This window comes from Bos javanicus, chromosome 14 (genome assembly GCF_032452875.1).
Source record: "Bos javanicus breed banteng chromosome 14, ARS-OSU_banteng_1.0, whole genome shotgun sequence".
In the NCBI taxonomy this organism is placed as follows: Eukaryota; Metazoa; Chordata; class Mammalia; order Artiodactyla; family Bovidae; genus Bos; species Bos javanicus.
The window spans coordinates 61701901-61727857 of NC_083881.1; the positions used below are offsets into that span (position 1 = coordinate 61701901).

The 25957-nt window shown below is 39.5% G+C and overlaps 1 protein-coding gene across 3 annotated transcripts in view; it reads left to right on the forward strand.

The window, feature by feature from the left end:
• The first annotated feature begins 568 nt into the window (after window positions 1–568).
• Window positions 569–25957, forward strand: part of AZIN1 (antizyme inhibitor 1) — a 30684-nt gene continuing 5295 nt past the window's right edge. For 2 of the 3 annotated variants that reach the window (XM_061439237.1, XM_061439239.1), the window contains exons 1-8: window positions 569–660; window positions 5719–5856; window positions 19034–19231; window positions 20534–20707; window positions 21865–22037; window positions 23611–23745; window positions 25336–25417; window positions 25783–25857. In XM_061439237.1, the coding sequence (XP_061295221.1) occupies window positions 19130–19231; window positions 20534–20707; window positions 21865–22037; window positions 23611–23745; window positions 25336–25417; window positions 25783–25857 (741 nt within the window). In that variant the 5' untranslated portion in view covers window positions 569–660; window positions 5719–5856; window positions 19034–19129. Of the gene's footprint in view, window positions 661–5718; window positions 5857–13581; window positions 13728–19033; window positions 19232–20533; window positions 20708–21864; window positions 22038–23610; window positions 23746–25335; window positions 25418–25782; window positions 25858–25957 lie in introns of all 3 variants that reach the window. The other variant, XM_061439238.1, reaches the window with a different exon arrangement.

Consider the following 25957-nt stretch of genomic DNA (forward strand, 5'->3'; position numbering starts at 1 on the left):
TCTCCCCCGCCCGCCCACGTCCGCGCAGCGGGCCCTCCACCGGCCGGGGAAGCGGCGGAGGGCGGGAAGTGGCCGAGGGCTGGGGGCGGGGGAGACAGGCACCTGCACCGCGGGGTCGCCCCGCCCCGCCCCCTTCGGCTCGCCCTGAGCCGGCCCCCTCTCTCTTCCGCCCGCTTCCCTCCTCTCCGCGCCGCGGCCCCGCGCCGTCCGGCTCGCGCGGCTGGCTGTGACGTCACCAAGCCCCGCCCCTCGATATAAAGCCTGGCGTTGCCGGCGCCGCCTTCCCACACTCGCTGGCTCTTTGCTGGGTTGCTGTGTGTTTCCTTTTTTCTTTTTTTTTTTTCCTCCGCCTTCTCCGCCTCTTCTCATCCTTTCTCGCTCTCCGGCTCTGCGGTGTGACGAGGCCGAATCCTCTCCACACCCAGCCCTCTCGCCTTTCTTCTTCCTCTGCCCGTGCCGTTGTTCCATTTCTCTCCCTCGGCCGCCGCCGCCGCTGCTGCACAGCTGGTGTCGGTGCCGCGCTTTTCCCCCCACGTCGTCCCCGCAGCCTATGGCCCAGGCCGCCTTGGGTATTTCTGCTCAAGGTAACCACATCCCTCTTTAAAAATTCCGCCGAAAAAGAGAAGACGCTTTACCCGACTCTTTGGGCCGTTATCTCACGTGAGTAGTGACCCTAGGGGCGCGGGCTGGGCCGGGGCCGGGGCGCGGGGCGCCGGCGGGTGGGTCGGCATCGGGGAGCTGTCGGCCGCCTCAGGCTGGGCCCCGCCGACCGGCCGGCATTCCCCTGCAGCGTCCCCGCGGCCGGCCACCTCGAACATGGCGGCTGGCGGCGTGTGTGGCGGCGGCGGCCGGTGGCTCGGCGGCGGCGCGGCGGGCTGGGGCGGCTGGCGCGCCTCGGGTGGCCGCCGAGCCGAGCCCGGAGCGGCCGCGGTTGGGGCGAGGGGGCGTGTGCGTGTGTGTGTGTGTGGACTGGGGGGCGCGCTCCGGGGTCTCGCCGCCGCGGGGCTCGGCGTCGCCTCCCGGCGGCAGGCGGCCCCCACCCCGCTCCCGTGGTGCATTGCTGTTTCCGGGGAGGGGGCCGGGCTGCAGCCCCGAGGGGCCCTGGTGCCGCCGCCCGGCCCTGAGCGGCGCCGCGCCGCGCCTTCGTCTCGGGATCCTGGGCTGGCGGCGCGGCTGGCTGCAACCGCCGCGGCCTTAGGTTATGAATGGAGCGGGGCGGGCCCGGCGCCGGCCTCCTGTGACAGCTGCCGGGGGAGGACGGGTGCCTGAGGGTGCGGACAGTGCGGCCCTCCCCTCTCTGCCGGAGGAAAGTTGACGCCGCTAAGGGGCCTGGCGGCGGGGAAACCCGGTGTCAGGTAGCGAGCAAGAGGCCTTTGGCCCCTTCTGGAAGCCTCGGGGCTGCCGCCCCGCCCCCTGCGGCGCTGGCGATTGGGCCGAGTCGCCTTCACTCACCCCGGGCCGCCTCCTGGAGCCCAAGAATTAGTCACGATGGCTTCGTTTTCCCGTCCGCGCCACGATTCCTGGGCCGAGAGAGGGAGAGCAGTAGGCTTGGATGGCTTATCAAGTACTATTTTGGCAGTTAACGGTGGTGTTTCAGTACTTCCCTGGGTCAGTACTTCAGACGGGTCAAGAATTTGCCTTGCAATGCAGGCAACCCAGGTTCGATCCCTGGGTCGGGAAGATCCCCTGGAGAAGGAAATGGCAACCTACTCCAGAATTCTTGCCTGGAGAATCCCTATGGACAGAGGAGCCTGGCGGGCTACAGTCCTTGGGGTCGCTAAGAGTCGGACGCGACTGAGCGGCTAACAATTTCCACCAACGGTGGTGTTTTAACAGCCTTACCCAGAGTATATCTGAAACGTGTGTTTCTTAGGCTAAGCTACTGGTTCGGCAGCCTGAAAAGGTCGGGCGCACTGTTAACGGCCCCATGATATTTTAGCAGGTTTAACGGGATTTTGTGGTTGCATCGTGGACACAGTAAGATATTTTGTGTCCAGTCGTGTTTCCACCCTTCAGCCTCCAGCTTGGATGGGAACCTGAAGGCTCAAGGGAGAGAGTCGATATGTGATGAGGAAAGGTTGTTACAGATGAGCCTGGCAGAAATACGGCGAATGACTATAGGGCAGAGCCCTGCCAACCCGTTGATTTCTTTTACAAATATAGGAGAGTGCAGATACTGGTTATGAAGGCAAATAAGCCCTGAAGAGTTTAGTGGGAAAGATATAGGCTCCTGATGGTCATAGGTGGTAGTGAAAGGTACCGTAATCGAGTAATCAGTGCCGTCCCTCTTGCCACTCAGGTTTGACTTAAACATTTTCAAACATATAGAAGGAGTGAAAGAATTGTACCCTCACCTGGATTCAGTAAACGATTAACATTTTGCTTTGCTTGTAATTGCTCTATTCATTTATCAATCTTTATTCTGTGTATTTCAAAGTAAGTTGGAGACACCAGAACACTTTACCCCTCCAACTTCAGTATGCACATATCATTAGTCTAACACTGTTTAAGTATTTCTTAAAAATCGGGTAAATTTTACATAACAGCAAAATGGACATGTCTTGAATATACCCTTTGACGAGTTTTGACAAAAATACAGCTGTGTAATACAAACCTTTATCAAAGATGAGAAAAGTGCCATCAAACCCAGAAACTTCTCTTTTGCCCCTTTAAGCTCCATCCCTTACTACCCACAAAGGCATTCACTGTTCTTTTTATTAACCATAGATTAGTTATTATGGAAGTTTATTCTAGAACTTCCATATAAATGAAACTATATATTGTGTGAAAGGTTTCTTTAACTCAGAGTGTTTTTGATATTCATCCATAGTGCACTCACCAGTAAATTGTTCCTTTTAACTGCCGAATAGTAGTCCATTATATGAATACCTTGCCTTTTTTTTTTTCTTTAAACAACTTTATTTTGGAATAATTACAGATTTGTGGAAAAGTTACAAAGATAATACAGTTATTACTTCATACTTCTCACCTAGTTTACCTTATAAGAGGTGGTACCTTTGTCAAAATTAAGAAACTGACTTTGATACATTCAGTTGAGTTCAGTCGGCCAGTCCTGTCCGACACTTTGCGACCTCATGGACTGCAGCATGCCAGGCCTCCCTGTCCATCACCAACTCCAGGAGTTTACCCAAACTCATGTCCATTGAGTCGGTAATGCCATCCAACCATTTCATCCTCTGTCATCCCCTTCTCCTGCCCTCAATCTTTGCCAGCATCAGGGTCTTTTCAAATGAGTCAGCTCTTCACATCATGTGGCCAAAGTATTGGAGTTTCAGTATCAGTCCTTCCAGTGAACACTCAGAACTGATCTCCTTTAGGATGGACTGGTTGGATCTCCTTGCAGTCCAAGGGACTCCCAAGAGTCTTCTCCAACACCACAGTTCAAAAGCATCAATTCTTTGGTGCTCAGCTTTATTTATAGTCCAACTCTCACATCCATACAATAAGACCACTGGAAAAACCATAGCCTTAATTAGACGGACCTTTGTTGGCAAAGTAATGTCTCTGCTTTTTAATATGCTGTCTAGGTTGGTCATAACTTTCCTTCCAAGGAGTAAGCGTCTTTTGATTTCATGGCTGCAGTCACCATCTGCAGTGATTTTGGAGCCCCCCAAAATAAAGTCTGACGCTGTTTCCACTGTTTCCCCATCTATTTGCCATGAAGTGACGGGACCAGATGCCTACCACCTAAACTCGAGATTTTCTTAGGATTTCACCAGTTTTTAGTGTCCTTTCTGTGTAGAGGCCAATCTCAGGTGCCACATTGCATTTAGTTGTCATGTCTTTTGACAGTCTAGAGAAGTACCAGCCAAATATCCAATAAAATGTCCCCCATTTGAATTTGTTTGATAATTTTTCTCATGATTAGTCTGGGGTTTTGGAGTTTTGGAAAGAATACCAAAGTCATTGATAAAGGCAGTGTAAGGTGAGACATACTGATAACTGGGGATACTAAGTTTCTGGGTAGTTACTGTCAAAGTGATGGGAGGTTTTTAGTGCTTTTTATTGGTCACCTGCTGACTCAGTTAACTCTAGTTCTTTCTGTGCTATTTGCCAAGATAGTGTAGCAAGGGACATTCTCTTCAATCAGCTAAGAGATTTGATTGCAGTGTTGTACATGATCCAACTGATATAAACACCACTCTAAATGAGAAAAATTTAGCGTTCCCTGTGTCTTCTCCACGCCCCCACTCATATTTTTATTTAACCTCCTCTTATGGTTGGTTAATCTTGACTGTACCAATGAGCATTCTGTTTATCCTGTAAATAAATGACCCTGTGCCCCCTTTATTTATATTAAAATGTGCCTTTGGAAATTCAGAGCCTTCATTTCCTACTAGTGTCTTTTCTGTTAGATGGAAATGTTTTAGAGATACTACTGAAGAACATTCATGAATTTCTGAAGTTTAATGTCATTAACATTTCACAGCACTGCTCTTCAGTTGTGCTGAGCAACAGAATAGCTACTGATATATAGGGGGAGGGAATATCTCACCTAGGATAATGATCCTGTTCCAAAGAATAGTTGAGAATAAACTCTGTCTCCAGTGGCTATGGCTTTTAATTTACTTAAATTACGTTGGTTTGGGGAGAATTGGAACCTTTGTTTTGGAGTATTTAGTTGGAATCTAATGTGATGTTAATAATCACTGTCACATGTTGATAGGATTCTTTTCTAATTATCTGTAAGTGTCATTGAGTATGTGATCAGGATACCCCTAGTAGATTGGAAGAACATTTTACTTCCCCTAAGGGTGCCTCTATCCTGGTTAAGATATGAGATATGCTGAAGATGTGTCTAGAGTGCTTCTGGAATCTTGGATTCTTATGATTCCTACGTTTCATCATTTTTCTGGTTTCATTCTTACTCCCTATCTTCTAGAAATACTGTCAGGTTATATTACTTTAAAATAGCAATGACTGAAGTACAAGTAGAAGTGTAGGTTTAGTTGTTTAGGTTAGAAGTGGTAAGTCTGTTCAGTCAAATCTTAATAGGTAAAAACCATTTCTAAAACTTAATTATCATTTTGTAGAGGGCCAAGCATGTTTACATTCATATGTTGTTCCTAGTGATAGTAGAGTGACTTAGATGTAGAAGGTTAGGAATGAGAAGGAGGTAAACATCTGTTACTTGTCAGATATGTAAGGCAGGTCTCAAAAGTTATTTCACAGGTACACATAGTATATTAGCTAAGTCACAAAAAATGTTTTTCTTTTTAATATGTAGTAGGATTTTATACTTAAGCAAAGAAAAACTTGGAATTTGTAAAGGAAAGGTTCTGGTTAGTTTCAGATTATTAGATACACATAAAATCTTGCATACATGTTAGGTTAGTGAGAGCACTTGTACATTTAAAAATTTTAGGCCACTTACAAATATGGGTTTTGGAGTAAGGAAAAGCAAAACTGAAATTGGGTGAAGCCTGAAAACTGAGTGAGGTAGATAGAGCAACTTGTAAGGTGACCATGGTCTCAAATTCAGTTTTGTATTCCTGCAGCTTGGAAATGCTTACTGTATAAAAACAGCATTTGATACTATGATAAACCCTTTGAAAACCTCATTTTGTGTAATGTGCTTTAATGAAACACTTCAAACTGAAACTTCTTCCTGAACTTAATCTTTACATCAACTTAACCTTCTTGAAGCACAACCTAGCATTTTTTAACATATGACTTATATATTTTTATTTTCTTTAGGGCGAACTTTCTGACCAAGTATACAACTACCCAGAGGGCCTAGGAGAAGTGCTGTATAGAGAACAGTTCGACTTCAACGCTGAGCCACCTTGGGAACCTAGCTGATGATAGGGGGGTTCCATCTCCTAACTTGTCCATGTAAGTATTTTCACATCTGTGCAGAGGGTGAGGGAGGGTCTTATAGAAGTAAAGGAGAGTTGTTGTTCAGTCTTTTCAGAACTCTAAATTGTGTTTACCACTTACTCCCTCCCCAACTATTTTTGGGCCATACATTGCAGCTTGCGCCATATCAGTTCCCCTGACAAGGGGTTGAACCCAGGCCACGCCAGTGAGAAAGCCTGGAATCATAACCACTAGGCTACCAAGGAACTTCCCTACTTACCCATATAGTTGATTCAGTTGTGCACATTATTACTATATTTAAGTATATACTGCAGGCTAAATTGCAATTAAATCTTATTAGTCCAGATTTTAATATAAGTTGGAGAGATGGTTTTTTATTTTTTTAATTAAATGTGGGTGGTAACTTATCACACCATTCAACCATTTAATTTGGTAGATTCAAGTATTTGGGCTTAAGTCAGAAAAGAAAGTTTATTTTTAAATATAGTAAAAGATTCTACTCTCCATTCTACTCACCAGAGCACTGGCCTAAAGCATTGCATTTAAGAGATGAATCTTAATTCTTGTTTTCTGGTTATGAGCTTCTTGCCAGATACAATGTGATTTCTAGAGTTGATATTCTTTTTCACAAAATGACTGTATGCTACTCATCTGGTGGAAAAACTGGTTGTTTTCAAAGGTCTTACTGAGAGGTGATGATGCATGCTTAGCTCCCAGCATATTGCCTTACCAAGAGATTTTTAAGAATAGTTTTTGACTTTGCTTACTTGATTTTCTGTGTGTGGATTTAACTTTGAATTAAACCTTGGTGCAGAATGCAGTTTCATAGTAAAGTGTTTGAATGTGTGCTGCTAAATTTGTGTGGGTCATTAATTAAAATTGTTTTATTATTTGTAGATTTTTTTAGCTGTTGAAATTTGGGTTTAGGTGTTGAGATTTGGGTGTTTTTAAATGGGCTAGAGAACCTGGAGGGAGTAACACAAGAAAATTTCAAGAAAGAGATCTAATTGGATAGAGTATGTTAAAGGACACCTTTTCAACACATTTACTGTTAACCTCAAATTACAATTTTAGATTTTTTTTTTTAAGTCTTATACAGAGAGAAAAATGATTTCTGAAAAGTTCTACTGATTTAAAATCCAGATTGGGGGGTTTCCCATACTGGTCTTCTAGCTGTGTGAATTTGAGCAAATTGCTTATTTTTTAAATCACAGCTGAGAAAATCAAACTAGAACAGTTCCTTTAACCCTAAATAGGTTGATTTCTCTTTCTTTGAGTATTTTAATCATGCTTTGTTAATGCAGTCTCGTCTTTGGAACATTAGCATAACCTAGAATAGAACTGCAGACACTGGATTCCACCCAGACCTGAATCAGAAATATGCATTTTAACCAGGTGGCTTGTATGCATATTAAAAAGTATAGTTGTCACCAATTCAGTGCCAAGCCAGTTAGTTCTTACATTTTATTAGTCATCTATTCCACTTCCAGCATATCTGATATTTTCTCCTAAGTTGGCTTGAAGATTTAAAACTTTTTTGGGTGGGATATACTTGATTCCATAGTCAGAAGTAGATTCTAAAGTGGAAATTTCATAGCAAATTTCTTGTTTTAAGCAAGACCGTATTAAAGGATGACTTCTTTTATTTCAAGTCTCTCTTAATGAAAACTTAACTTTGCATTATATGTCATATTTCTAGTGGTATTTCCTCTTAGACTTGAAAAACCAATATCATTGAGCTCATACATTGATAAATGATTCAGCTTAAGGAAAAGTCTGTAGGGTAATTAATACTGTAGAATTCATAAAGTTATAATTTCCTGCTTTTTTATATGTGGAGGTGTTGTGGTTATAGGCACAGATAGAAAATGCTAACAGTATTCATTCTGCAGGTTCTGGCAGCCAGAGTGACTGGCTTATTCATTCTGCCCAGGTACAGTATATATTAAGTGAAACTTTTAACTCATAGTACTTTGCTACAGCCACAATCTCTTAATCATACAATTCTAAAATCAAAAGGTTAAAAAAAAAAATTTATAGCTTCCTTGATATGACCTAACCTGATTTGGGAACAAAAAGTTGACCTGAATCTGAGCTGAATTTGAAGCTATTTTTATTTTGACTTATCCCATTTAGTGCTAATATTCCTGAATTTTGCTGCAGAAGTATTCTGATAAGCATGTTGACTCGTAACCTTATGGAGACTGTTAAATAATATATTAAAAGTATATAGATTAAATTGCTATTCTAAAATCTGAGAAATTTTGAAGTCAGAAAGCTGTCTATCCCCAAAGGTTTCTTGACTAGAATTAGTAAAGATGGCAAGAGAAATTTTACATTCCAGAAATGTCCTTAGATATCAATAGCAGTTTTGAGGTGCTAGACATTGAAATCCTGAGATGTCTCCTGTGGAGCAACAATATTATTTGAAAATTTTTAAGTCATTCAAAAGACTTAACACACTGGCCTTTGTGGAAAACAGTTGGCACATAGCACTGCAAAGTGTATAGTTAAATAAGCTCTATTTGAACTGCATTTTACTCCCAATCGGAGAAGGAAATGGCACCCCACTCCAGTACTCTTGCCTGGAAAATCCCATGGACGGAGGAGCCTGGTAGGCTACAGTCCATGGGGTCTCGAAGAGTCGGACACGACTGAGCAACTTCACTTTCACTTCACTTTCATCCCTTGGAGAAGGAAATGGCAACCCACTCCAGTGTTCTTGCCTGGAGAATCCCAGGGACAGAGGAGCCTGGTGGGCTGCCGTATATGGGGTCGCAGAGTCGGACACGACTGAAGCAACTTAGCAGCAGCAGCACATACTCCCAATATTCCAATAGGATTTCTTTGCAGGTGGTCTAAGCTCTAGGATTGACTTTTAGAGTTAGGTTTTCAAATCAGGTAGTCATCTGAATTTTTAGATAGTAATTAAGTATCTAGAAACTTTATAAATTGCTTACATAGTAAAGTGTTTTTTTGAATAGTGTGTGGTGGTATGTGTGAGCACTGTAAAGATATCTTAATGCTTAACTAATATCTCTGATTAATGAAGGGCTCAAATTGTAGAAAAACTTTGTGGGGTGCCTTTTAAATTTCTTAGACTCTATGCTGCAGTAGTTTTTCAGTGGGCTAGATTTTTCAAGTTATTTTAACTAGAGCTCTGATTATGATTAATAGATTAGCCCAGTGCAAAAATTCTAAAGACTATTTCAGAAAACCAAATTCTCCTAACCAGCAGCTTCTATTAGCAGATCTAATGACGAAGTCAGATAAATTATTAGTATATTCCTTTTAATGTTTTGTTCCTGTTGATAAGAATGGAAAAGGGATTTGATTAATTGACTTATCTAGATGGAGCTTTCTGTTTGTTAATATCTCCATGCTTTAAAAGGGGCTGCCTTACCTAAATTGAAGTTATTTTAAGTAGGGACATAAAATGCTCTTTATGAATTTACTGTGTAGAGCTGTTCCTTTGTGTTTTACTGTTGTCAGTAGGAAGGGCAGGTTTTTGGCTCTTTATGGAGAATAGATAGGGTAATTTAAAGATTCTGTGATGCAAGTCAATTCAGAATCTTTATTAATGATTGTTGATAGTCATCAACAATCACAGTGATGAATAAAGCTATCATTGAAACACACTAGTTTAGGGACTAGTTTTTAAAGTAAGTGTATCCCCTTGGCATGCAAACAGCAGTATTCAGTGGTATCTTATTGCCTGTGTAAAGTAGTGCCCCCAAAAAAGCATTCTGTATAAGCCCAGTGGGAATAATAGCCTGTTACTGGATAAAACAGGGTTTGGGGGACATGGTACTCTTTCTTTAGGCAAATTTAGACTTTCCTGGGAGGGCCAAATAGAGCAGCAGGCAGTGTAGACCATTCTTAAAAGGGAATAAAAGGTTCTTGCATTTATTACAGAAGATAGTTGAGCTGAGAAAATTAAAGTCACTACCAATCTGTGTATTCCATTACATTCTCTTTAGTCTTAATTTCAGAGTTTTTGAGTTCGGGGTTCTTTGCCCTGAAAAAAAGCATTTTGAGATACTTAATTCTTCTGATTAGGAGTAAATAAGATATTGTTACTGTAAACTGTGTCTTATAAACTATAAAATCTAGGTAAATTGTAGGCTGCTTTTAGGCTGGCCAATTGTTCAGACCAGCATAAGGAGCTGTTGCAAGTGAAATGCTCTCACCTACTAGAAAACACAGATCCTTTTGTCCTTCACCTCCATTCCAGGGTCATCTGTGCACACTTAATTAAGCAATTTGTCACAAGCTAACTGAAACAGCGATTTGGCCATCCTTTTTTTCTAATCCAGTGAATAATGTGAAGAACATTGTGGCATGAATAGAAAATACTTGTACAGCATGCTGAGTTGCGAAGGATTAGGCCGATGATGTTCAGTCTGCCCAAACCATACCCAGCCACCACAAGGTCTTCAATGCCTGTATCTGAGTGACTTGTAGCAGGACCCAAGATGATAAACTCTTCCGGAATGCTCTGCTCTAAACTTTTCCCACCTTTATTATCTTATGTAAGCATGCATTTCATTTCTCTAGGATTTACTTGGTGTGAAGTTTTGACTTTTTTTCCTTTATTGTCTAGTTTTGTAAACTTGTGAATTGAAATCAGTTGTTCAGATGCTCGATGCATTTGAGTGCTTGGGAACTATATATGACTAATGGCTATTGTTTTGGATGGTGACAGATCATCACAGAAAATTCTATTGGACAGCATCATTGAGTAGTATTAGTTGTATTAATCTTAAAATATCTATTAGTAAGAATCATAGGAATTACACACTCTCATCTTTCTCCTTAGATTTGTCTAGTAAAAAGCTATTCCTCAACTGTAGAGGCTTTTCAGTCTCATATTCTTGTTGAAGAATTCTTGCATTGCCTAGCATGTTCTTAAAATCAAGCTCCCTGCTGCCTTCATGTGCTCATCAGACTGAAATTAATATTAGGCTTACATTAAATATATGACTATGGGTTATTGTTTGGCTACACTTTTCTTGCGAGACCTTTGTTCCCTAACCAAGGATCGAACCCATGGCCTCTGCAGTAGAAACAGTCTTAAACACTGCACTGCCAGGAAATTCCCTATCTCTTGTTTTTTATTACAAAGATCCTTCAGTGCCCAGTTTGTAAAGAGCTGCTAAATTAGTATATCTTAGCAAATCATCTGGGTTCAGTATGATTGCCATGTGATATTTGACATGACCAAAAGCAGGATGGGATGTCCTAGTATGTTCAACATGGCTACTGATAGCAAACTAAAACTCAAAGTGAGATTTGCTATCCTAAGTTCTGGAAGAGCTCCTATAGGTCAGTAAGAAAAAGCGAAGAAAAGAAAAAGACATCCCCCCACCCCCACCCCACACACAAATAGGAAAATGAACAAAAGGCTTAAAAACAGTTTTTCTGTAACAGACTAGCAGTTTCACTCCCAGGTACGTGGCCCTAGACTGCAGCACCTAGACTGATGCTCCCTAAACTCCCAGTCGGTAACATAGACTCTTGTTGCAGAATGTCAGGTGGCACACTACTTGGCTGTTAATTTGTGGACCAGCTAGTTTGCAGGTAACATTTTTTTTTTTTTTTAATATTTATTTTGTTGTGCCGAGTCTTAGTTGTGCCAGTTGCAGCATGTGTCTAGTTCCCTGACCGTGGATTGAACTTGGATGCTCTGCATTGGGAGCACAGACTCTTAACCGCTGGATCACCAGAGAAGTCCTATGGACTGTAATTTGAGTAATGCTCCTCTTGGGTACATAAATAATAGCAAGAGATTATATGGTGTTTAGGGCTTCCCTGGTAAAGCGTCTGCCTACAATGCGGGACACCCGGCTTTAATCCCTGGGACGGGAAGATCTCCTGGAGAAGGAAATGGCAACCCACTCCAGTATTCTTGCCTGGAAAATCCTGTGGACGGAGGGGCCTGGTAGGCTACAGTCCGTGGAGTCGCAGAGAGTCAGACCCAACTGAGCTACTTTACGTATGGTGTTTATAAACAATATAGCCCATAGGTCCTGTTGTACATCTATAAAGAATAGTGCACAGCAGTGAAAATTAACAGACTCCAGTCCTGTCTGTCTGTGTGAAGGAATTGAAACTTCAAGTTGAGCAAAAGAAGTTATAGTAGGAAAACAGTGATTCCATTCATGGTTCAAAACCAATAAAGCCAATGTTTTATGGGCATATAGGGGAATAAAAAGATTAAATAACAGGGGAATGATGATTAGAAAAGTCTGAACATGTTTATTCTATAGGAGATGAGGGGATACAACCACAACTACCCAGTAATGATGTACAGGGGCTTCTAAGGTATTCAGTCCTCTGCCTGGTGTGTAGTGCAGTAATTGTGATGTACATGTGCTTTGTGTAATAAAAATAAGTTTTCCTCTGGGTGAGGTGGCAGTGAGATCTGCCCTTGGGTATTCAAAACAGTAGTTCAGTGCATTTGTTTAAAGGGAATTTCCCCGTGCTGCAGCAGGAAAACTAGAAAGCTCGGAATTAAAATGATTATGTATTTGGTGCTGTTCATGTTGCATTACAATAGTTATTTGCAGTGTTACTACATTTTAATTATCGTAAGGATTTACATAGTTTACTTCCATGCAGGTACACACTTGCTCTAGAAAAAAATTTAGTCTTCACATCAAATAGTGAAGACACTTTTTTTTATTAAGGGAGCCTAATCTTGTCAATCACTTGCAATAGTATATTGCTGTGAAATTCTTTTCTCATTAAGATGTATTATAGAATTTAATGGGAAGCATTTTGCATTGAGCAGCCTTTACCTGAGCATTTCAAACTTAGCCTGTTGGGCTAATTTCCTTTAGGATTTGTGTGTCACCTCCCCCTTTATCTACCTCCTGTTCATTCTTGTTCTTGTCTTCTGGGTTTTGTTTTTTTTTTTTTAAGTAATTCTTCAGCAGTCACCTTAGTGTTCTTACTCTAAAGTTTTTTTCATCCTTATCACCTGAAAAACTGAAGGGTATTTATTGTCATTATTGGCTTTCCTCTTTAACTGTCAGTGAAAGCAACCCCTGTCTTGATATCCTAAGTACTCAAAATAGGCTGTTACTATCCATCACTTTTTTTTTAAATCCATCACTTATTTTTGATCCAGCATGGAAAATTTTTATATGGGCTTATGATCACACAGATTTATTGGCACATCTCACCTACCAGTTCTGGTGTGTGGCTTCCTGGAGCTCCTTCCTGGAGGCCTGCTCCAGATCTCATGTTTTTAGTGCCAATGTCATCCTTCTGCTCTTGTGACCAGTTATTTCTAAAGGTATGCTGTGTGATAAGTAACATTTTTTTGTGGGATGTAGAAGGCAAAGGTGATTTTTGACAGCTTTTTTTTTTTTTTTTTTTTTGCAAGAGAGATCTTAGTTTCCTAACTAGGGTTGGAACCTACACTCCCTGCAGTGAAAGTGTGGAGTCTCAACCAGTGGACCACCAGGGAAGTCCTGCATTGTGTCTAGTATTAAAGCTGTGAGCTGAGTGCTAAGTCATCAAATGCCTATGCAAAAAATAATTAAAAAGGTAGAAATAGCCTTAGGCTTCTCCAGGGTAATAGTAGTAGTATAAATTTCAAAATATCTTACATTCTCATTTTTAATGAGTAAAACTCCTTTTAGAAAACTGGTGATGTGTTAAGGTTGGGTTTCCTGCTTAGATGTCTCTGAAACAGTACTCTCAACTTTTCAGCTCTCCCTGTTCTACTTCCAGGGAGGTCTTCACTTCAGAAATCCGAGACTCATATTCATCCAGCTTGGTGTCAAGTGGGCTGTTGCTGCCAGAATTATCTTGTGATTATTTGAGAGATGTATCAGTTTCTTCTGAAGTACAATCAACTGTAGAAGCCTTTGTAGCAGGTGTGTAACAAAGCAGGTGCCCAGCTGCTGCAGCCACTCCTGTTGGAGTTTCCCGCTCCATGACATGAGGAGTCATGAAGGCTCTAGGGAGCAGTGTGGTTCTTGGGAGCCTTTTCTTTCCTTGGCAGCTCTTCCTAAAAAATGTATTATCAAAAAACACCAATATAAAGGTGTAAATAAGGACTGTTAAACACTTTTTTCTTCCCAGCTATGATGTCCAAGAGGAAATTACTTATTATAAATGTAGTATTGTGATTGCAGCAGTTGTATGGGTGTAAAATAAGCTGAGCTTTCTTTCACCATATATTAAGATGCTTGTTTGTCAAAATAGCCTAAAGGCTGTTGTGAGTAGAGAGCACGTTCTAGAGTCTGTTGATAATAATAAATTTGGGAGCGTCTATTAAAAATGGATTTGCTATTAAGTTACAAAGCATTTTAAGGAGAACCTAAGATTTAAATAGAGTAGATTTCCTAACGTTTAATGTGAAAATAAATCAATGTCCAGCAACACTAGGCTGTAGTATATAGTGGTCTATAACATGCTAAAACGAGTAAATCAGTTCTATTTCTGATTTATACAGCATTTTAAAAAATGGCACAGTAAGTTGTGTTGGATCAAGGTGAAGGAGTTTGGTATCACTTGGGTTTGAGTCTGCTGCTTTTTTTTTTTTTTTTTTTGGACCTTGCACCTGGCTTGCAGGATCAAACCGAGGCCCCCTGCAGTGGAAACATAGAGTCCTAACCACTGGGTCCTCAGGAAAGTCCTTAAGTCTGCACTCTTAACAGAGAGATTCCTATAAATTCCCTGTTTTGTAGATTAACTTGGCCGATCTGGCATAGAGTAAACTCTGCTCACCCCCAGCACATACACACTTATTTTCATTCTAACTCCCTAGAACATGCTGTGTCAGATTTTTGGTTTAATGTTATCACCAAGTAACTATATGCCTCTTGAAAATATTTCAGTCAAATATTTCTTTACTTCAGTGTCTTGTAAAGCAGAAATGTAGCACATAAGCCTTTTTGCAGCAGTGAACTTTAAACTATTTCTGCTTACATGTGAAGAAAATTGCAAGCGTAGACTTCTGAGGGTATGATTATGAACTGCTTTTTAGGACTGCTTCAGTGAGATTGGGCGTAGGAAAGACTCAAGCAAGATCAGCCTACGCTTATCCACCTACTTAAGCCTTTTCAGTTGTTGGAAATACTGGGCTTCCAAGTGAATGTTTCTTTTGAGCACAGGGTTTGTTGGCTTAAAATTTGTTAGAAACTAGCTTTCCTGAAGGTTTTTGTGTTTGGTGGATTCTTTTGAGTAAACAGTTTTTTCCGGACATAGCTTTTAGTTTTTAACTGACTTTTGCTTTTACATGTGGGTCACTTGTGTATATCAAGGTTTTGGCTCCTTTTAAGATGTGAAAGATGGACCTTTTTTTCCAACACACTATAGGGCATTCCTTGCTGTTGCCACCACAAACTTTAAGTTTCAAAACTCCCATTCTTAGAATCAGTTGTCCTTGGTCCATCTGTTTGTCAGCACCTACCATGCGCCAGGAATCTCAAGACCTTCCTAGGGAGCATCTGAGAAGATAAACCAAGATGGAGCTCCACATGTACCATCTTTTAAGGATAGATGTTATTAGATTGGTTTTAATCAACTGTTACTGCAGCGCTCAGTATAATTAAGGAAGTAAAAAATACTATGTTAACACCTGTTTTAGTGGTCTCAAGTGTGTTAGTCCCCAAATCCTTTTTGTCAGTCCTGCCAATGTGGCAAATTGTATTTTTTTGTCACAGTCCTTTTGTGAGTCAGATTGGGATTGGTAAACTAACCCTATGGTTACTTCAGAAGTGAGAGTTCTATTTCAGTGATGGGAATACAGCCACTCTACATGCACTCTTAAGTCTTTCCTTTAGAGCAAGGAGTACTTTAACATATTTTTATTTGTATTAATAGTACATTTATTTGTCAGCTGTTTTAGTTTGACCTTTACTATTTATATTTGAAATTATTGCACTTCTACAAGAGTCTGTAATGATAGCAGATGTTTGCCTGAGGTGGACAAAAGGACATGAAGAAATTTATCTTTATGATAGTGGTGATTATACTGGTATATACATTCGTCAGAATGAGGTTGTACATTATTGCATGTAAACTCTTGATAAGATTAAAAAAAGGAAAAAGTTTAGGGTTTACCTGAATTTAGGCAAGTGATATAGAAGGAACAAGGTTGTTATGTAGGAACTAGTCTTAAGAAAGGTGTGAAGACTGTAAGAAGGCATGATAGGCTGTTTTGGTACCATATATGAATATAGTGTAGAGTTTATTAACAACTGTGGGAGTTCATATGTCTGAGAAATGGTTAATTGATTTGGGGATGTCATTGTCTCTATCAAAGAGCCTGAGAGTTGTGTTGGATTTATTACACTTGGCAAAGGTTGCATTTTTTATACATTAAAGGTTTGTGGCAACCTTGTTTTTGGCAATCTGTTGGTGCCATTTTTCCAAGAGCATTATTTTTTAGTTAAGGTATGTACATTGGGGTTTTGGTGGGGTTTGTTGGTTTTGGTTTTTTTTTTTTTGCACACTTGATAGACTATAGAATAGTATAAACGGAACTTCTATATGAATGGGGAAACCAAAACATTTATGTGACTTGCTTTAATGATATACTCACTTTATTATAATGGTCTGGAACCAAACCTGCAGTTTCTCCAAGATATGCCTGTAATTTTGTCATCAGCATCTCCCAAGCTAGCCTGATTTTTCTGTGCCTCAATAAAATGGAATAATACTGTCATAGTGGTTTTTGAGGGTTAAGAGAACATTGTACAAAGTTTTTGGCACACTGCTATAAAAAATGTTTGCTTTTAGATTAAGCTAGTTTAGCAGGCAGTGAGATTTGACTGAATCTGTAGATTATATAGTTTGAAAATAGTTTGAAAAAGTCCTTAGGAGAACCCTGGTTCGATCCCTGGGTTGGGAAGATCCCCTGGAGAAGGGAATGGCTACCCATTCCAGTATTCTGGCCTGAAAATCCCATGGACTGTATAGATGGTCACAAAGAGTTGGACACTACTAAGCAACTTTCACTCACATAACCATAACCTTACTTAATCTACAAAAATTTGTGAAGAATGTGGGCATTCAGCAGATAAGACTGGGATGAATGGACCTGATGTTTTTGTGACTATTGAGGATCATAATGTCGGAGGAAAATTAGCCTGTTCAGTCATTCAGTTGTGTCCAACTCTTTGCGACCCCATGGACTGCAGCATACCAGGCCTCCCTGTCCATCACCAACTCCCTGAGTTTACTCAAACTCATGTCCATTGAGTCGGTGATGCCATCCAGCCATCTCTAGCTGAAGGAAATTGAGGTTCTTCTTGTCCTGACTTTAAAAACTAGAACTTTACTTGGTAGCAGTTGCCTGTGATGGTCCATAGTTGATAAGGTTCCCAGGTAAATACTGCGTAGAGAGTAGAAACTCCTTAGGAATCTGATGAGCTGAAACACTAGGCTAAAGATCTTGATTAAGTATTTTTCATTATTAATAGGATAAGTGATCTTTTTTAATGTGTAACCTTTATTGTTCTGTTTGCATTAGTGCAGTTGAATATCCCCCTAAAATTGATGTTCTGATTGGTCTTACATTGCTTAAAATAAACATGTATCCTCAAGCCTAAATGTCTACTTTATGGGCACAGATTTAAATCATTTCTGGTATAACAATTTTAAGATTTTCTCAGTAAACTGAATATAGTTGACTCCTTGGAAATACAGCTGTTGCTGTTTTTAAAATATTGTGTGTATTTCATGAAAATGACTAATGCTGTGGCTTATTGACGAATTGTTTTGGTGCAACCAAAAAGCTGATACTTTTGAGAACCATTGAAATGAAGTATATTTTTAGGACAAGGGCCTCCACTTGAGGTGAACTCTGGCATAGAGCATGGGGAGGGGAAGAGAAAGGGGGTAATCAAAGAGGCAGGAAAAGCTGTGTATGTTGCCAGGATCTGGTCTAAGTCCATTAAAATTAATGTGGCACCCAGAAATCAGTCCCAGACAAGGAGCGACGACAGCATCTGTCTCGAGAACTTGTTAGGTTTATAGACTTTATGTTAAAAGAAATCTTTGCCTAAAGTAACCTTGTATGTGTGTGTGTGTCAGTCACTCAGTCGTGTCTGACTCTCTGCGACCCCATGAACTGCAGCCTGCCAGGCTCCTCTATCCATGGAATTCTCCATGCAAGAGTTATGGAGTGGATGCCATTTCCTTCTCCGGGGGATAAGGACCAGTAAGTTCAGCAAAGAAGATAGATTTAGGTATGGGCTGCTCCAGAGGTGATGTGGAGAAAGAGGGAAACTTTATTTGTTTGGGGAAGAGTTGGATTCAGTATGATGCCTTTTTAAAAATCAGAGTTCTTAGTAAATAAATGTTCATGATGTGTGTATAGGTCTCTAACTTATACCTGGTTTCAAATTGCCGTGACATTCTTGGATTTCTGGCAGTTAGCTCTTTCAAGTCAGTACTTAAACAAGTGATTGTAATTTTTTTTTTTAACAACAGTTTTTTGAAGTAGTTGACCTTGGATTGCACAGCTATTAAATGACAAAGCCAGGACTAGGTTTTCTGACTTATGTTCCAGAAACATTTTCACCAAATAAGCTTACCTCAAAGAGACTTAATTGTTAACTTGATTGAACTAGTTCTGTTGTAGCTTGTGGTGTGGGATCCAGATCAGAGCTACAGATGTCCTCCTGAAGTCAGCCTCCACTTTTACCCATTCCTGTTGCTTACACATCACCTACTCTAGAATTTTACTTAGAAGACGTTTATCTGCAGTTACCTGGTATCACACTGGTTACGTGACTGGCAGTGTATTGAAGTTCAGACTATTTTGATTGCTTGGCTGCAGATATTTATTTCGCTAGCTTTCTTTACTTAAAATGAGTAAAGTTGTTTGTGTTATATGGGAGAACCACAAACAAGATGAATAAAAAGACTGGCTCTGCAACTCTATGTAAATAAGGTGATGGTGTTGATTTGTAACATTCTGCATGTTTCAGCTACCTTCCCAAGAAACTGTCATGTTAAGCTTGTCTTTTTATGTATAAATTCACATTTGCTTTAAAATGGGCACTAAGGAAAGGATTTTGGTGATCTAGGGTTTCTGAAAATGGTAAGTGATTACGCAGATTCTTCACTAAATTAGGTTCCTCTTATTAGCACACTCCAACTGACGGCTCATATATTAGGTTTAACTAATGAAATAATACAGACTTTGAAATAACTTCTATTTTGACAGTTTGTTGCATATTCTAAGGACCCAGACGTAAGGCTTGGTGGCCCGTCTCTTGTTTTTCCTGGTTTATGACTTTCGGCTTTGTGGAATACGGCTGAGATGAAAGGATTTATTGACGATGCAAACTACTCCGTTGGCCTGTTGGATGAAGGAACAAACCTTGGAAATGTTATTGATAACTATGTTTATGAACATACCCTGGTAAGTGTGTCATATTGGATTTCTTAAAATACAGTGTTTATAATAATTTCTGAAATATGAAGCATCATTACTGCTACTTAAGATCATTTTTGTTTTGTACTTACTGATACAGTAATTTTTGTTTATTGCTTTACGGAAAGAATTTGTTTTTGTTGGAGCTAATTTCCTATATTCCCCAAATTTGAAGAAGTTTCCAGGTTAGTGATGTTCAGTAGCAGGATACCCAAAAAGCTTTCTCTTGACCTCTACAGGTATGTTTAAGTCTTCTCTCACACCAGCAAAATCCTGCTGCTCTCTTCTGTCATCGGAATTCTTTTTTGGGGGGTGAGGAAGAATGACACTTGTCCTACCATTCAGTCTATTCTGTAGCCTCTCATGTCACTAGTCTTAGTCAATTGTACATTTCCTGGGTCAGAACATTAGGGTGGCAGCCTGTCTTTGGTCAGTATATTCTAATAATGTGGATTATAGAAAACAGTAATATTTTCATGACATTTCAAATAATATCTGAATGTTGTATGTTTTAAATAAAGATTATTTTGTCTGCCATCTAACATTGGGTAATTTATTCTCTGGATGGTATGTGTAGTCATCTCTCTACCTCCAGGGTAGCTCCAGCTTCAGAATCAATCATGATCTTTTCCCAGATCATAATAAAATCAGTTTACTTTTTCTTTCTTTCTTTCTGCGGCTTGTGGGATCTGAGTTCCCTGACCCAGGGATTGGACCCCAGGCCATGGCAGTGAAAACTGAGTCCTAAACACTGGACTTGGATTTATCTGGCATTTAGTGTACTTCCGTATTTTTAAATTTAGTTTTGTCACCTCTACAAATACTACCAACTTACCTCCTTAAAAATTGATTTCTTTTGTTCCCTTTTACTGTCTTTAACTGCAGTTCATGTTGGGGATACAGCTTTTTGTTTAGCATTCCTCATTCTACTCACCTTTTTAGGCAATTAGATCCTGTACTGTTAAAGTAGGTTTAAACAATTAAGGAATGCATGGAACGATATAAGTAATCTCCTTCCCTTCCACTCACCAGAAGTAAAATTGGAACAGTTCGGAAGTAGAAAGTCACTCTAATTGACACTGTTTTTTTTTATTTTTTTAATCTAAAAGAATATTTTCTATGTCAGCATAGCACAGCAAACAGTCAAGTTTAAAAAGAAACAAGCCTTAAATGTGATGGTATGTTAGTATTTATCTTGGCTCATTTGTGGAGGAAAAGGGGAGTTCTTTCCTACTTAACAATACTCTGTTTTCAGTGGTTCTTATGTTTCTTTTTTCATAACTATAATAGACAGGGAAAAATGCATTTTTTGTGGGAGATCTTGGAAAGATTGTGAAGAAGCACAGCCAATGGCAGAACATAGTGGCTCAGATAAAGCCGTTCTATACGGTGAAGTGCAACTCCACTCCAGCTGTGCTTGAGATTTTGGCAGCTCTTGGAACTGGATTTGCTTGTTCTAGTAAAGTAAGTCATTTTCATTACTTTGTTATTGAACTGCAGCATTTTAAAATTGACCGTGTTTGGTGGGGCTTCCCTATTGGCTCAGTGGCAGAGAAATCCACCTGCCAATGCGGGAGACTTGGGGTCAATCCCTAGGTTGGAAAGATACCCTGGAGAAGGAAATGGCAACCTGTTTCCGGTATTCTTGTCTGGGAAGTTCCGTGGACAGAGGAGCCTGTTGCAGAGTCAGACATGACTTAGCAACTAAAAACAACATTTGGTCACCAGTAGCAGTAGGAGAATTGGAGGAGGAAATGGCAGCCCACTCCAGTGTTCTTGCCTGGAGAATCCCAGGGACAGGGGAGCCTGGTGGGCTGCTGTCTATGGGGTCGCACAGAATCGGACACGACTGAAGCAACTTAGCAGTAGCAGCAGCAGCAGCAGTAGGAGAACAATTGCAAGGAAGTTTGACTTGTGGATGCACTTTTTAACTTGTTTAAATTTGCCATTTAATACTGGAAATTTACAAAGTTTCAAGTATACCAATGAAAGGAACATTACGGTGAGATGAGACTTTATAAGCTTTATCTTTAATCAGAAACTTTTATTTGTTCCTCATTCTTAGCCTAGAGCTAGTTTGATCAAGTTACTTCTGATGACAGCAAGATAATATCCTAAACTGGGAGATTTCTCTGATGGTAGTGACAGGCATACCTCAGAGATGCTGTGGATTGAGTTCCAGACAACTGCAGTAGAGCGAGTCCCGTGAATTTTTTTTATTTCCCAGTTCGTATAAAAGTTATGTTTGTACTATGTTGTGGCCTATTAAGTATACAGTAGCGTTATGTCTAAAATATAATGTACATACCTCAAAAAAGAATGCTGTTGAGAAAAATGGGTGCCTGCAGACTTACTCAACACAGGGTTGCCACAAATCTTCAATTTTAAAAATGGAATTCTCTGCAGAGCACAATAAAATGAGATATGCCTGTATACCTTTTAAAACGTTTTTAACAGAGTATAATATAGCAAGCATTACCAGAATATGAACTGTGATATACGTAATCCTAATTTAATCTTACATAATTTGAATTTAATCAGAAAATAAAGGTATATGGCAGTGATTGAAAAGTAATAGAAAGCTTACCTTTTAGATGACACTGTTTAAAATCTGTTTTTAGACTGAAATGGCTTTAGTGCAAGAATTGGGTGTATCTCCAGAAAACATCATTTACATAAGTCCTTGCAAGCAAGTGTCTCAGATAAAGTATGCAGCAAAAGTTGGAGTTAATATCATGACATGTGACAATGAAGTTGAATTGAAGAAAATTGCACGTAACCACCCAAATGCCAAGTAAGTGTAAAAATTAGGTACAAAGGCATATTTTTTTACCTAGGGTTTGGGGTTGTCTTTAGTCTGGGAAAGGGAGGGGGCATTTATATAGAGCAGTGGTTATATGTTGTAATTATTGCAACTTACTACATGGAAAATACTACTAGCATTTTTATTGGCTACTTCTGATCCTTCATGGGCAACTAGGATGAGATAAGGATATGTTGGGATATTGTGTATAATCTTTAATTCAAGGAGGAAAATCTGGTTGGTAGAATGATCAAATTAAAGCTATGGCTATATTTTCACAATTATATGAACCATTCTAGTTATTTGTCATATTAGGAACAGAATATGTTCTGCTCAGCCTTTTTCCTTTTAACTGAGGGTTTAATCTGCCCTTAGCCTCGGTTTCTTAGATGGTTGTCCTTTGTGTCAGTGTCTTAGGAAACTAGTCCTTAAGTCCCTTCTCCTCAAACAGGAAGTTTAACGTTTTTACTTGTATCCTACATGGGTCCCAAGATTATTTTGCAACTAAAAACTTTACTGTTTAAAAACAAAACTTTGGGATTTCCCTCGTGGTCCAGTGGTTAAGACTGAGCTCCCAAGGCAGGGGGCATGGGTTTAATCCCTGGTTGGGGAATATCCCACGTACCACACAGTGCAGCCAAAAAATACATAAATGTAAGTTCGCCATGCTTTAAACAAAAAACAAATTTTAAGGCAAAATAAATATTACCATGAACTGGTATATCAAGAGGATTTTATATAGCCTATGCTAAAAGTATACTAGTACACAGTTTGCTTTTTAATAAGTTACTGTGTGTTATATGTTACCAAAAATGTGTATCATGTCCATATTTTCCTTATATTGATAATTTTCTTACTGACTTTAATGGTATTCTTTGAAAGGTATTCTATAGGTAGAATAATTTTGCTTTTACAAATAACAGTTTTGTATAATTGTTTTTTTAAGTGATTTGTGGTTACTCAGAGATTGCCTGACAGTCTTGATCACTTTGTCATGGTTGTCATGGTTTGGAAGGAAATACCAAATATATTTGAATCAGTAGTCTAAAAGGCTGCTGTTAAGATACGTTAAAAAAATTTTTTTTTCTTGTTAGATCTATGTGATTAATTGGAGGAATGGTTCCGAATAAGTGGTAGAAAGTTAGCTAGCTAGAACTTTTTTAGGAAGTTTGAAGCGTTTAAAGCCCTGATCGTTTTTACTGAAAGACAGTAATGGCATTGCTATTCAATTTAGTCTTTCTAGGTGGATTTATGGACTGATGGACTTCATTTGAAAGTAATGTCGTCTTTCATTACAGAGCCCAACCAACTCTTGCTGCTACAACAGAGTCTTAACTTCCTGCATTTTCCAAATTCCCATCCTTGTAAGCGTCATGCTTTAGTCCCTAATTGCTAGTTTTTTCTCTATACAGGATTGTTTCTCATTAGGTTCACTTGATTCATCCGACGCTGGATTATGGAGCACTGACAACATTATCAACACACTTCCTACAATCTTCAGGCTTCACATGTGCTGATGATGATGTAAACCAACTCTGCCCCAATCATCTTCCCCTTCTCTTAGGGTCTTACTACATATTGCAACAGAAGATAGTATTGGAGGTGGAGAGGGTAACATGAAGTTTGGCACTACCCTGAAGAACTGTAGGCATCTTTTGGAATGTGCTAAGGAACTTGATGTCCAAATTATTGGAGTTAAGTGAGTAGTTGTTTTAAACTTCATTTTGTTGTGATAATCTTAGTCTTTCTGTTTACCAGTTTAAGTTTTCTTTTGTATAAACGTTAATAGATTAAATTTCTGATTTATGATACATAGTTTTCTTAGTTTAGGAAAATAAATGTTCATCTTTATACTATTTTGTACTTGTATGTACCTCTCCTTCACCTAGTTAAGAGAGGAAATAGTAAATAACAGTTCAGTTAGTAATTTAAATCACTTCTTTTTAAGTTGAATGGAAGGATTTACTAGAATTCTGATGAATACCAAAATGGTTGTTGGACATGTCATTTCAGTTTTTCTTTTTCCCATCCCAAGACTTTTTATTTTCCCCTGTTTAATCCCTCAGAGGCACTTCAAAAAATCAGTAGACTATTTTATCCTCTCAGTTTTTATGTATGAGGAAACTAAGACCCAGAGAGTTAATGATTTGATAATAGTTTCTGAACCATGATCTGAATCAAATTTGGAGCAGTGACTGCCAGATTTTAAAATTGTTCATAAAGATGGATAAAGAATCACCACTGTTAAACTTAATTCTACCTTAGCTGACAATATTGACAGTATTTGAGAGTTTTCATATTTCAGTTAATTTTATTGTTAACACACAGGACAATTGATTTGAGGTGTATTCTGTGAATTTTAACGTTTTTGTAACCACTGCCACAATTGATACGGAAAGGACCATGTTTTAATTAAACTTTTAAATTTAATTTTATTTAATTTTTGGTCTTGCAGCATGGCTTGTCAAAGTTTAGTTTCCCGACAGGGTTCAAACACAGGGTTCCACTGCAGGGTCTGCAGTGGAAGGGCAGAGTCCTAACCACTGGACCACCAGGGAATTCCCTCAAATTTAAATAGTCCGAATCTTTGATAAATACCACTATTAATGAGCAGTACTAACAATTATCAGTATTGCTCAACTGAATTAATGTTCACTTGTATTTATTTCTCAATAGATACTTTTTTTAAAAAAAGATTTGTTTGGCTACACTGGGTCTTTTGCTGCAAGCTGGCTTCCTCTAATTCTGGAGAGTGGAGGTTACTCTGGCTTCTCTTGAGGAGCACAGGAGACGCGTGAGCTTTAGTAGTTGCAGCTCAAGGGCTTGGTTGCTCTGTGGCATGTGGGATCTTCCCGGACCAGGGATCAAACCTGTGTTGGCAAGTGGGTTCTTAACCACTGGACCACCAGGGAAGTCCCACAGTAGATTTGTATATTTTCAGGTAATATTGTGCATTCAAAATTGAAGATTTTGTCACCCAGTTTTATTGGGTGATTGTTACTTTTAGTAAAGTAACAATTTATTGTTACTTTACCATATGAAAAGCGTGTCCCTGTCTGATAGCTGTGAAATATAACTGATAACTTATTATTAAAAAAATTATTACCCAAACACTACCTTTTCTAAAAGGCTGGTATTATAACTTGGGTAATTAGAGGTTCATGTTTCTAAAGCTTTAAATATTGAGTAAAGTTAATGTGAATACTTTTTTGTGTGAATATGGTGAGTTAGAAAGGAACGGCCTCTAAAATTTGCTGCAGCTTCAAATTTATTACTCTATGTCTTTCAGATTTCATGTTTCAAGTGCTTGCAAAGAATCTCAAGTATATGTACATGCTCTATCTGATGCGCGATGTGTGTTTGACATGGCTGTAAGTTTTTCGCTTAAATTATTTTGATATTTAAGCCAAGATGTTATTTAAGACAAATATTCAGCTTCTTTTCTACTTCTAAAGTATTCTGATCGTACTTATTTAAGACATGCACATTTTAAAACCTGGGTGTAGAGAGAGGCAATAGTTAACTTACTTGTATGTGTCTAAAGACAGTACAGAGAATAGCAGGAAAATACAATGAAATAATCCGCCTCTGTTAGTAGAAAGCAATAAATTTACTAAAGGTCAGAACAGAGATTATTTACCTCCCTTAGAGGATTTTTGTGTGTGTGTGATGTCCCTATATGCATTACAATTTGGAAAAGCGTTTAAAGATTTTTTTTCCGCTCCTGCATCTCTAGGGAGAATTTGGCTTCACGATGAACATGTTAGACATTGGTGGGGGCTTCACAGGAACTGAGTTTCAACTGGAAGAGGTAAACATTGTTCAGTGGGTCGACATCCTGGACTGATCTCTCTTTCCTTTCTACTTACATGGTGGATATGTAGACTATAGAGTTTGTAGAGCATAACTAA